Source organism: Trachypithecus francoisi, unplaced genomic scaffold, assembly GCF_009764315.1.
Source record: "Trachypithecus francoisi isolate TF-2019V2 unplaced genomic scaffold, Tfra_2.0 Contig00288, whole genome shotgun sequence".
NCBI classification, from domain to species: domain Eukaryota; kingdom Metazoa; phylum Chordata; class Mammalia; order Primates; family Cercopithecidae; genus Trachypithecus; species Trachypithecus francoisi.
In genome coordinates, this window is record NW_022680545.1 from 25,617 (window position 1) to 38,842 (window position 13,226).

At 38.0% G+C, this 13,226-nt stretch overlaps 1 protein-coding gene across 2 annotated transcripts in view; it reads right to left on the bottom strand.

The window, feature by feature from the left end:
- Positions 1-6,123: 6,123 nt before the first annotated feature.
- The window catches only part of LOC117083083 (H(+)/Cl(-) exchange transporter 3-like), a 33,213-nt gene continuing 26,110 nt past the window's right edge, over positions 6,124-13,226 (bottom strand). Inside the window, exons 9-10 of one of the 2 annotated variants that reach the window (XM_033210333.1) lie at positions 11,455-11,530; positions 6,124-9,428 (exon numbers count right to left, since the gene is read on the bottom strand). In XM_033210333.1, the coding sequence (XP_033066224.1) occupies positions 9,270-9,428; positions 11,455-11,530 (235 nt within the window). In that variant the 3' untranslated portion in view covers positions 6,124-9,269. The remainder of the gene's footprint in view (positions 9,429-11,454; positions 11,531-13,226) is intronic. The other variant, XM_033210343.1, reaches the window with a different exon arrangement.

Here is a 13,226-nt window from a genome sequence, read left to right on the forward strand (position 1 = left end):
AAGCCACTGTCTAATGCCTGTGGCTAACTAGACCATCCTTACAGAGTCCTGTTTCAATATTTATCATATGGGCAACTAAGAATATTTCTTCTGACTCTTGAGTTAATAGCTGTAGCTTTAAGGATTGGGTTTATAGTGGGTAAGGAGGGGAACAGAAGGAAACTTAGAAGGAAACTCATGACACTACCATCAGCACTCTTCCAGGGTGCCTGACCCTGACCTACCCAAACTGCATTTTGGGTAGTATCTCCAGGTGACTCCCAGCAAGTAGTCCAGTTATCCCATTAGGTATATTATTTTCAATCTTCTCCTGACTCTGTCATTTACTAATAAAGCCTAGTATATTGATACACAGTATACAGTATTAGTATAAGATAATAATCACTATGCCATTAATTTAGATTTTAAAGTTTTTCACTGCAAATGATTTCACTGGATTTTTAGTATGAATCTGTGGACAGCTGTGTTTTACTAGATCCAGATTTTCCTTAAACCTGATGATATGTCCTTCACCTTAAAAGTAGGGGGCAGGGCTAGGTGCAGTGGCTCACGCCTGTAATCCCAGCATTTTGGGAGGATAAGGTGGGCAGATCACCTGAGGTTTGGAGTTCGTGACTACCTTGACCAACATGGTGAAACCCATCTCTACTAAATATACAAAATTAGCTAAGTGTGGTGGCTCATGCCTATAATCCCAGCTACTTGGGAAGCTGAGGCAGGAGAATCACTTGAACCCAGGAGGTAGAGGTTGCAGTGAGCCTAGATCATGCTATTGCACTCCAGCCTAGACAAAAAAAGCAAGAATCTGTCTCAAAAAAAAAAAAAGTAGAGGGCAGACCATGAAATGCAGAGTAGCTAACTTCATGGATGGGACTGAGGATCGTATAAACTTTTTCCCCTTTCTATAAAGTTCAAGATACAAAAGCCCCCAAGTCATCTAGTTAAACCTCTATGTTTTGTAAGATTGGCTTGATTTACTCAAATAACTTCTCCAAAGTTCTTACTGTCAGCTGTCTCCTTAAAATATATTTGAGGTGCTTACTCTTTTTTATATAAGGGTATGAGTAGACAATTTAAAAACAACACTTAGAATTTTAAATATAAGTAGCATTCCTCAGCTCCCCAGTTAGGCTGCAAGCTTCTTAAGGGCATATATTTTATGGACATAGATCCCCCTCTGTAACACAAACCTTTGGAATTGCACTTATTGAATAAAATGACCCTATCACATGTTTCTAAGTGCCAGATAGAATCAAACTGGCATGAGCTGGGAAACTGATAAGATGCTTGGGAGTTAAGGCTTCTTGACTTCTCAGACAAAAAGCCTTCTGGGGTCAAAAATCTCTGCCACAACCAAAATCTGTCCCTTTCTGCCAATGGTTCATGCTGCCTTTGGAGGCAGGTAAGATGCTTTCTTCAAGGTAGGTATATTTTGTATAATATCTTAACCAAAATGAAACTGAAAAGATCTTCAGCTTCCCTCTCATAACCGCAGGAACTTTTACAGCTCGAATGGGGAGGTCGCAGGTTTGAAGGAACTGCCATTTTAGTTAGGTAAGTAGCTCCAGGCCCTGGAACCATCTGAACTATTAACTTGTTTTATATTAAAACATTACAGTTACAGTTGGCTCACACATATTTTATTAGAAAATGTGACCAAATCACATTGGTCTTAAATAGTCTTAGACCATGAATTTTAAATAAAATTTTAGAAGTTCAAGCTTTGTTCCTCAGATTTCTTTAGTTTCTAAGGTGCTCAACTATTTCTAAATACTGCCCCTAATGTTAACACATTTAAAAAATATCCAAATTCATGTATCTCCCATTAAAGATTTGTTTAGCTAGAAATATTAGATTCCTTTAATTTTGCTAATTGGTGATCCAACAATCTCAACTGTGTAGTTGGTAGAATTTTTTTATATGCCTTATGATCAGTAATAAGGATTCCAGAAGGATTTCTTATCAAGGAACAAATGAAAGGGAACAAAAAAAGGTGAATCGGTTTTTCATCCATTCCTTACAGAAACCTAACATGAATGTGTACCTTCAGGAAGCTGGGCATATCAGAACCAAGACAGAAATTGGACACAAACCCTAAGAATATGGTGATTATAATTTGGATAATACAGTTGTGAATGGGGTTTCCTGAAGACAGTAACAAGAAATGTGGATTTCCAGTCTCAATCTCCAACCAGTTGACTCGGAGGGCTACTAACCTGTTTCAGGAGGTACTGATCTTCCAACTGGTGAACATTTTTCATTAAAGAGCAAGCTCCCTACAGGAAGATACCAAGCCTTCCTTATCTTTTGCCTTCACTAAAGGCACAGTCCATTTAAACCTAGTTAACTAAATATTACCTACCTAGGATCTGGTCACTCAATGGCTATAGTAGCTTCCAAATGGCATCTATATACCTCTGTTCTCTGAGAACAGTTTAAGTGCCTAGGCTTTTTCGTGAATGAAGAACTTTGATCCAATCAGGATTTAACAGAAAAGCATTACCAGTTCAAATTTAGCTAAGCTCACCTCTCGGAGTTCAATAATGGAGTTTCTATATAACCTCTCAAACATGTATGTAGGATGATAACACCCAAGGAAAAATGAAAGCTACAAAACATTGCTATAAACTACTCTGCAGTGTCCTAAGACCTTTGCATTACCTCAAACACTGACCTTACCAGCTTAATGGCATTCTGTCCAAACTATTCCTATCATGATTAATTTTAATGTCTGGCTGGACATGGTGGCTCACACCTGTAATCCCAGCACTTTGGGAGGCCCAGGTGGGCAGGTAGCTTAAGGCCAGGATTTCGAGACCAGCTTGGGCAACATGGTGAAACTCTTTGTCTCTACAAAAAATACAAAAGATTAGCCAGGCATGGTGGTGCACACCTGTGGTCCCAGCTACTCAGGAGGCTAAGGTGGGAGGATTGCTTGACCCCAGGAGGCAGAGGTTACAGTGAGCCGAGATCGTGCCACTGCACTCCAGCCTGGGTGATGTACATACGTGTGTGTGTGTGTGTGTGTGTGTGTGTATATATATATATATTATATATATGTAGGTGATCCCTACAATACTCTAACCTCGACTTACTCTTTCAATGATCTAGATTAGGGACTGACTGACAAACTAGAAACTAGTACCTTCTCAGTACCAATGAAAACCTCCCAAATCTCAACCTCAAGCATCCTACTGTCTTATCATCATTCATCCTTCCGTCTCTTTCCCTCTAGTGATTTTTAAACACGACAGTCCCCTACAGTTCACAAATGTAACCACTTTTTTCATTCTTCATCCACTCCATTCCTGATTCTCTTTACGGAGCCTTTAGATTCTACTCCCCATCATTACAATCACTCCCTACATCCTCCACTCCACTGCCCTTCTCTCCATTTGTTGTATGTATCTGTTAACCTTAAGCCAGGTTTTAAAAACTGCCTATTCCTTACCAGAGTCTGCTCAGTACCAGGTGGCTGGAGAAAAAACACAACCATGGCAGCTTGTGTTATTTTAACCTCAAGTTGGCCACGCTGGATGCCCATCGATCCTACTTTCTCATCTCTCAATCCCCAAACCCAACTCCCATCCTCAGTGTATTTCACTGAGAAAATAGAAGCAACCAAAATAACTTCAACAGAATCCCACTGCCTTACCAACTACCCCATATACTCTGCCTTTCCTCCTTTCTATGAAGGTTGAATGGGTGTCCAAGACCCCATCCTCCCTTGCTTGCTTAAGGGCCTATTTTTCCTCTCAAACATTCCTATCATTAACAGAAAGGCTATAATTTCCTGCATCTTAAATCTGATTGTTCTCAGATTAACTTTCCCTGTCAAACTATCAATAGCAGAAGAAGCTATAATATCCAGCATCTTAAAACTATTACGCATTACTTTCCTGGAAACCTCACAGGAAGAATTGCAATCATCTTCTTCCAATCTCCTGTGGACCCACTGCTTTCAGGCTTTGGCTTGCCACCATCGTGCTGAACCTGCTCTGGGGGAAGCTATCAGTTCTCTCTACATTGGTGCATTTTGAGCCCTCATTTATTTCACCTATCAGCAACACGTGACAGTTAATCATCGCTCCTTGAAACTATTAAAATATTCATTTGGTTAGGGCACTACCCTTCTTGAGACAGGGTCTTGCTCTGTCACCCAAGATGGAGTGCAGTAGTACCATCATAGCTCACTGCAGCCTCCAATTCCTGGGCTCAAGTGATCCTCCTGCCTTAGCCTCCTAAGTAGCCAGGACTACAGGCATGTGCTACCATGCCCAACTCATTTTTATTTTTTAATTTTTTGTAGAGACCTGGTCTGTGTTTCCCAGGCTAGTCATGAACTCCTGGGCTCAAATGATCCTGCCCAGCCTTGGCCTCCTGAAGTGCTAGATTTACAGGCCTGAGCTACCACACCCAGCTTATTTTTAAGTAAATCCACCAGTGGAATACCCTTCTTTGAATGTCACTACTCGCAACCCAACCTCACTGGCGGCTCCCTCATTTGCTGGCTCACCTCCCCAAATCTAAACATAAGCATGCTTCAGTGCTTAGTCCTTGTACCTCTTCTCTGTCTGCACTCAATCCATGATACTCTCCTGTCTCAGGATGATGCCGCCCGTGTAGCTCTCAGGCTGGGCCTTTCTCCTGAACTCGAGTCTGATACATGCTAATGCCTATGTGATACCCCCACTTGGAAGTCTAAAAGACACTTAAAACAATGTCTAAAACCAAAATTTCTCTGCACACAACACCCCAGCCCCAATCTATTCTTAAGTCTTTCCCAACTCGGCCAGTGGTCATTCCATTGTTCTGTCATTACTCAGCCAAAAACTTGGCAGACATCCTCGACTCCTCACTTACCACACTCTACGTCCAACCCATTCACAAGTCCTGTCTATTCTACCTTCAACATGTCTAGAATCCAACCACTTTCGGCACCTCCACCAGCTTCAATCAGGTTCAGATCTCTACCATATCTCACCTGAATTATTCCAAGAGTCTTCTAGCTGGTCTCCTGCTTCCACCTCTACCGCTTTATAGTCTATTCCCAACAAAGTAGTCCGAGGGATCATTTTAAGTCAGATTATGTGACTTTTCTGCCTCATTGGCTTCTCATTTTATTTAGAATAAAAATCAAACACCTACACCCCCAACCTCTTTCCTTATCACTTTCTTCCCTCTCATCCCTCTCCAGCTAGTGACCCACTCAGTGTTCCTTGAACCTGGCAGGAGAATCCTTTGTATACAGCATTTTCCATTTTCTCTTCTTACATTTTTTCTCGCAGATAAACGTACTTCTCTTTCTGTAGGTTTCTGTTCAAATGCTTCCTTATCCCCGCTTTCCCTGATCACCCTCTATAAAAATGGGGTGGGTGCACACAGGCACACACCTTCACTTTTTGTCCATTAGAAAAACTATTACCATGAGGATTCTTGACCGATTTTGTATATTCTTAACAGTGTGCAGCACATAAAAATCATTTTTTAAAAATTGCTGAACTAATCCATATGTATCACCATCTGACATACTATAGATTTCTCTTCCTGCCGGAATGAAAACTTCAAGAACACAGAATAGTACCTGGCGCCCAGTAATTGTTAAATACTCAGAGAATATAAATGATCTACTCTGAACTTTTAGTGTGTTTATTTTTACTAAAAGCTTAATAGTAAAAGACCACATCTTACTCAAAGGTTGTTACTTACCACCCTCTTTTGGCAGTTCTATTAGCAAATGTCCAAGGTGATTTTTTAAAGACGTGTAAATAAATTGTTTTACCTCTTTTCATGCAAATAGCATAATTTTTCTTGCAAAAAGAAAAAAAAATCACTTTTGAAAGTGAGCTGAAATGATCAGTTTTCTGTAGATCTGCAGCTTTCACTGACAAACAGGGGCGCTAAACCACTGCTGGTGGTATGAACATCCTGCTGTCAATCCAGCATCTATCTACACTTCTATTGCTCCTTGCTTGCAAAGTGTAGAAATGCTTTGTAACCTGAGAGAAGCATTATAATTATTACCTTTTTGGGGCTCCCTGTGCCAGGCGTATCGGCCTACACTGCATAGGGCAGCAGTGAAGAGGGAGGGCTGTTACAGATATAATTAAAGGCCAAACCACACATTGTCATATAGATTTTAATAGATTTTCTGATTAACTCATCACAGTAATCATTTTTACTGTAATGATATGCAGCTTTACTACACTAGTATAAATAAAAACAGATAAATACAGCTCTAGGTAACATCACAGATTAACAAACTAAGCATTCTTTGTGAACCAAAACTGAAAACAATTATTAAGAAGAAGAGATGCTGACACCCTTGCCCATTCTCATCATACCTTCTCAAAAAGGGTATTCAAATAAGGCGCTACATTTATTATATTGGTAAATTAATTTGCCAATTAGCCAGGCACAACAATTTCATGGTCTCCACTATTTCATCATTTGGTTGAAAAGGAGACACACCTCAATGTATGAAAAAGAAAATGGAACAGATAACACCAAAGAAAACCACTGAATGCATTAAAAATACGGCACTTTTCCTGTATTTTAGCAGTAAGACACGCTAGGGATAGAAATACACCAAAAAAGAAAATTAATGCTTTAATTAATATCCACTCTGAAATGTCAGTCTCTGAAGCAAGATGGGCAATGAAAGGAGGAGCAGAAATAAAAGAGAGAAATATGGAAAATAAACTCCATGTGAAGTTTTATGAAGCTATCTGCAAAGAAACCGATTTCTCCTTTGAAGGCTTGTAACTCGAGACAATCAATTATCCAGCAGCCATGCTGAGGAGTTCATAGTCTAGCAATACCTTGCACAGAGGCAAATACACTTAAGACAAGTTGGAGATATACAGAACTATCATTTAGAAATGATTTTAGTCTGGATGGCCCAAAAAACTTTGAAAGGGCTATGAAGAAAACTTGAAGTCTATCAAAGGAGGGAAGTAATAAGGACTAATCTTAGGCAGACAGCACAGCTCAGGATGTTTCCCAAAATCCTGAAAATTTTGCTCAACTTTCAATCCTCATGATTATATGGCTTCATGATCTTATAAGTCTTCAGGACCTTACAGATCTTAATAGGTATATTATAATTAAGAACTAGGAAGTGAAGAATCACTTTCAAAATGTAAAAACAGCTCATTGCCAGTTGTGTTTCAGAAAATGTCTGTCTAAGCCAGGCGCAGTGGCTCAAGCCTGTAATTCCACCACTCTGGGAGGCTTACACAGGCAGACTGCTTGAGCTGAGGAGTTGAGACCAGCCTGGGCAACATGACAAAACCCCATCTCTACTAAAAATACAAAAAAAGTAGCTGGGCATGGTGGCGCATGCCTGTAGTCCCAGCTACTTGGGTGGCTGAGGCGGGAGGATCACTTGAGCCCAGGTGGTCAACCCTGCAGTGAGCCAAGACCATGCCCCACTGCACTCCAGCCAAAGAAAAGACAAAAATAAAATGTCTGCTTGCAAAAACTTCATTTTCCTATCAAAAATGCATAATTACTGAATATTTAGGCCAGTCCTTTGAGTAAACTGCCTTTGCCAATGTGAATTAAGACTGTGATTAAAACAGACAATTCCAAAAACAAAAATCCCAAATATACTCCAGTGCATTTTAACTCATCCTGCAAAAAATGTCCAAACCATCATTGACCACTTCAAATATGGATGTGACCTAGCTCGAGATTCAAAGGTTATTTTCATATTAAAATTTTAACTGCTATCTTTGCAATTCTATTGTTTTCAAATTTTTTGTTTAATTTTTTTTTTTTTAAGAAGGTAAACACTAACTTTTGGTTTTATTCTCCAAAGTAATGTAGTTTTTTCAGTTTTCCAGTTAATGTAGTTTTTCAACTTTCCAGTTAATGTAGTTTTTCAACTTTCCAGTTAATGGGTCAAAATGGACAGGTCAGAAGACATAATCCTGAGGATGGCAGTGAAAGATCAGAGAAAGGTTTATGTACACACTGGATCACAGAGAGAGAACCACAACCTCTTTTTAAACCTTTGTTCCCACTGTAAACTTTGTTCATATCTCCATATTTGTAAGTCTGAGTTATTCTATAAAAATCACATTAAAAAGGTAAAATTACTTAAGTGCAATATTAACTGATCTGTATTTTATAAATTTTAATCCATAAAAATATAAATAAGAATGGTAAATTTTTAAATGTATTTTTAAGAAAAAAAATATACATTTAGTGCAAGTTATGAATTACATTTCTTCTTCAGTGTCAGCCATGTGATACCTTGAGAAAAGAAAAGAATGACTGATCTAATTTCAATTTTAAAAATTCCAGTGTTTTAACATGCAATTAATACCCGATACAGCTTAAACAGAATACTTCCTTCTCTTTACTGTCAAAGCAGCAGCATTTTGTTTAATTATGCTGAACAGCACTTGTATATCATAGTAGTTTTAGAAATAGAAAATTTGCATAAGACCAGGTCACATTATCCATAAAGTCTGAGAGGAAAACAAAAAAGAAAACTGTTTATCCTTTAAAACCAAGCTTCACTGTTTTCGGTTTTGAGCCACATGGCACACAATGAGAGACTTCGTTCACGCTTCCTTCGAGATTTTACCTGTTTGATCAACCTTTGCTGTGGTGCATGTGTACTGTTCCAAGCGTTTAGTGATGGTACAAACTACATGGTTAATGGCACAAGAAACACTCCCTTCTTGTGATGAAACCTCAGTAAAATCACAGTACATCTCAATATGAGAAAGGACTGCTTCAAAAGGGTACACCGATTTAAAGAGGCTTTGTTACAGCTCAGGAGAGAGAGAGAGAGAAATAAAGGCTCTTCTGGAATGTAGAAAGGTAATGCTTAACTATACAATTCATGAATTAAACAGAACAGTTTTGATTTAAAAAAAAGGGCAAGACCTTGCAGTTTTATAGATGGCTCAATTCAAAGTAATCCCTCCAGAAATAGGGACTGATAATGTGTCTTTGCAATGTTGGAGCAACAGGCCAGGTGCTCGAGGACTCTGCTGTCATCTCTGTTGAGGCGCAAGCCTGCACTATCAGGCACATCCTCAGCTGAATGCATCCAGTGCAGAACAATAGGAGTTGATAGGCTGCTTTCTGTTAGGCGGGAAATACCTCACTCCTTTCCTTCTCTCTCCTTTCCCTCCCCAAACAACTCCTCCATTCCACCAGCATTATTTGCAAACCACGTTGCAAAAACCCGGCTTTTATATTTCCTTTCTTTTTTTGTAAAGGAGGAAAAAAAAGTAGACGACTCCCTCGGGTTAAAGAGTTGTGCTATTCAACAAATAAACTTCCTCTTCTGTTTCTTCTCTCTCCTCATCTATGAGATTCAGTTGAACATTATTGAAGCGGGGTCTTGGTTTGCCGTCTGGGCCATATGCCGGAGGATATCTTTTTTTGTTATAATGCCAAGGAGGCGCCTGAAAGGAATAACAGAAGACTCCCATGAAATAAAAGGGAAAATAAAAGCAGAAGCTAAATCTATAGCTAAATCCATTTTGTTGACAGGAATAGAGCAAAGCAAGCAGCCTGATTTTGTATTTCCAAAAAGTACTTTATTGGTAAAGGTATTAAAATTATCCAGCAACCATCCTTTGGTATAAAAAGTTACTATGGTCACTAATAGTATGACAGCCTTTCCACTGAGAGTCTGAGGACTGCATGCCTCAATGAAGCACAGCTATTTTGATTAATGTATGCCAACAAAAAAGTAACAAAAAATGGATGGATGTATGAATACAAAATGATACTGATCCCATTTGAGAAGGAAAATTGATTGCCATCACATTAAGAAAGCAAAAATGATGACCAAATCCTCTCAATACTTTCTCTATTTATTTATTTATTTATTTATTTATTTATTTAGACAGATCTGTAGCCCAGGCTGGAGTGCAATGGCACAATCTCAGCTCACTGCAACCTCCGCCTCCTGGGTTCCGGTTCAAGCAATTCTCCTGCCTCAGCCTCCCAAGTAGCTGGGATTACAGGCACGCGCCACCATGCCCCGCGTATTTTCAGTAAAGACAGGGTTTCACCATGTTGGCCAGACTGGTCTTGAACTCCTGACCTTGTGATCCATCCGGCTCGGCCTCCCAAAGTGCTGGGATTACAGGCGTAAGCCACTGCGCCTGGCCACTTTCCCTTTTTTTTAACCAAAATTAACCAATTTTTCAAAGATAATTTAAGGATTGCCCACTTGTATCAGAATCTTCATGAAAGCACATACTATTGAGATAAAATGTATATAAAATGGTCAACACAGAACATCAATCCCAAACATCAGAGCCCCAAGAACAAAGCTATAAAAGAACCCAAGTTTCTAGGACACTTATCAGTGTTTTCCTTTTTTGATTTAGGCCAGAAAAGTTAAGATACAGTGCTTTTATGAAAGTCTTAGTTGTTAATGCTTACATTAAAAGATAGGTGAAAAATCAGAAAGCAGTCCTAAAAGATTATTACAGGTGAAGCAGAAAGCGGAATGAATGAGTTGCTACGATAATATTCTGGTTAGTAGTTTTTAAAAAAAGGATGCATGAAACACTTGTGAAATATTAGCATACAACAGGAATACATAATCAGTTGTGCAATTAAGCAAACTGGGACAAGTTTCATATAGGTATGACAATTGCAGGGCAAAATAATTTCAGGCACTAATTGCTAAAGCCAGACACTTTTTATGTTATGCAGTAAGATAATTCAAATTTGTAGTCATGAAACCACTAGGACATAAAGCCAGTTAAAATGAATGCATTTGACTCTAAAAGCTGCTTATAGCATTCTAGAAACATCATACAAAAGGGACACACACATAATCTAGGTACAATTCACTAATGAGATGGCAGGACACACATTGTGACTTTGAAGATATGCAGGGTATAGCAGAAAAAGAACTAATGCTATGATCACAAATAATATACACATTACACTCTAGGTAGTGTGCCCATTAAAAAATCAATTTAACTGAAAGCAATTCTAATTGCTAAGCTCCTTTAAAATCCTTTAGGAGCTTAGATTTACCATAGGACTACCACAAGATCAGAAAACATTAAAAAAAAAAAAAAGGGCTTGGGGGGATGGGTCAGACATTTTTAACCAGTCAGGAGTCTTCTGAGACCGGTGTAGCCACTGAGGTAGACAGATTTGCCATATTCACTTTAAGAATGTCCAATAATATTCACTTATTCCACTACCAAACTGTTTACAGTTCTGAAATTGTAATGAACGATTTGATGAGGTGTTACTTTTGCTTACTTTCTATAAATGGGATTTTACACATATCTAAATTTATCTTACAGATATATTTTATCAGATACAAATGTAATTGGCAGCATAGCAGGATATTTTGGTTCAGCAGATATCTGGGAAAGAGAGAACTCAACAGTTCACAAGTTTCATGCTTCCTGACTTCTAAGGTGTCTAATGAGGAGATCTGATATATCTAATCACCAAGGGTTCGACGTGCTGCTTTAGTTGCTCGAGATGCTCTAATATGTTCTTCTTTGTGATGATCCCCAAGACAATCCTGAAACAGATTATTATGCTAATAACTGTGTGAGAAATTAAATTAAAAGAGGTTCCAATCATAATGATAAAGAATGAGAGAAAAAATAAAAACATGAACCATAAGAATGAGTCTCATGAACCTTAGGAAATAAAAACAAAAATGGTTTAAAGTTCCAGGTTCCTTTTGCATAAATTCTACTGACTCTCAAAAATGACACAATACTAATCTTCAATATTAGTGGGTTATTTTTCTTTTTAAATTAAAAATAGTAATATGAAAGTTTGGAATGAAGATGACTACAAAGCAAAATACAAAATAAACTTAATATTGATACATAGCTATAGACCTCTGATATGTAGAGTTTCATTTACAATGTTCTTTCCTCAGAGGAAAATTTTTTTTAATTTCTATGATGTCACAACACAGCAGCTATCATCTGGATCTACCTTCACAAAAAGGTAGGAAAAGGCTGTGAGGAGACTTTAAAAATCCCGTGGATTTTACTATCATTTCAGATTCAAATGAAAGGCAATGTGCACTGAATAAATGATGCTGACCAAAAGAAGCACTCCCTAATGTTCAGGAGCTGTGACTGCCACTTCTTAAAGCAAGCTCATAAAATGTATTTATGATTAGGAATGAAAAGGACTTTCACTTTATGCATTTTTTTCCTAAATAACAATTGTTTCTCATTTAGCATGTCATTGTTATCACATCAAGCAAAGTAATGGACATAAATTCTCATAATGAGGATACGTGAAAATAATAAGATTGCTAATTAAAATAAAATTATGGTTACTGGTTTTATAATGGAAATTAATGTGGCAATATAAACAGTGAAAAAAAAAAAAAACTTAAAAAAACTTTAATCTTTAAATTCCGGAAGCCCATCCAAAATACCCTTCAGGATGACTGGACATTTCCCTGATGATCTCATTAAGTCAACCTCCCTGTTAAACAGCCTTTGAACATTCAGACTTGAATGATGTCCCCAGGAGACTTCAAAGTAGGCTGTTCCTATAGCTATGTCCAGGTGTAAAATAGTTACTTAGCTTGATGGCTGGGGTGGGAGGCGGGGGAGCAGGAGGGCAGAGAATGGGAGGGACAGAAATGGCTTCTCTGCTCATGTTTTCTCATTATTACGTTAAAAATAACGTATAGATCCTTAAAAGTTCTCAGAGCATGGGAGCAACTTCCCCCTCCAAAAAAGCTCAGAAAATGCACTATATAAAATGAACATTCACTCATTCAACAGATGTTCTTCATCGACTAAACATTTGAGGTTTCCTTTTTTTAAGCCATCAATTCACTTTATTTTATTGTTGTAGTCAGGAAATGTGAAAATCTTGGCAATTAATTAAATATAACACCAATTTAATTCTTACTCATGCTTTTCTATCCAATTATACAGAATGATTAATTTCAGTTAGTATCATCTATATTGTAAACTCCACCAAATCACAAAATATACTATGAGGAAAATTACAAATGTATAAGGGCCCAGTGGCAAATGTTGAATTTTACAAAGTAATCTCTGTATTTATAAAGTAAAAGCCCTAAAAGAGGGAGAAACCTACATTAATGGAGAAGAGTGATTCGAGCATAAGTCCAGAGTGCTACTTAGTAATTTTACAGATTGGAAGGAAAATCAGTGCAAAATGTGGCTCATATAAAAATTTATTTGCTGTTTCCTTTTGGGCTAAAAACTAATGAT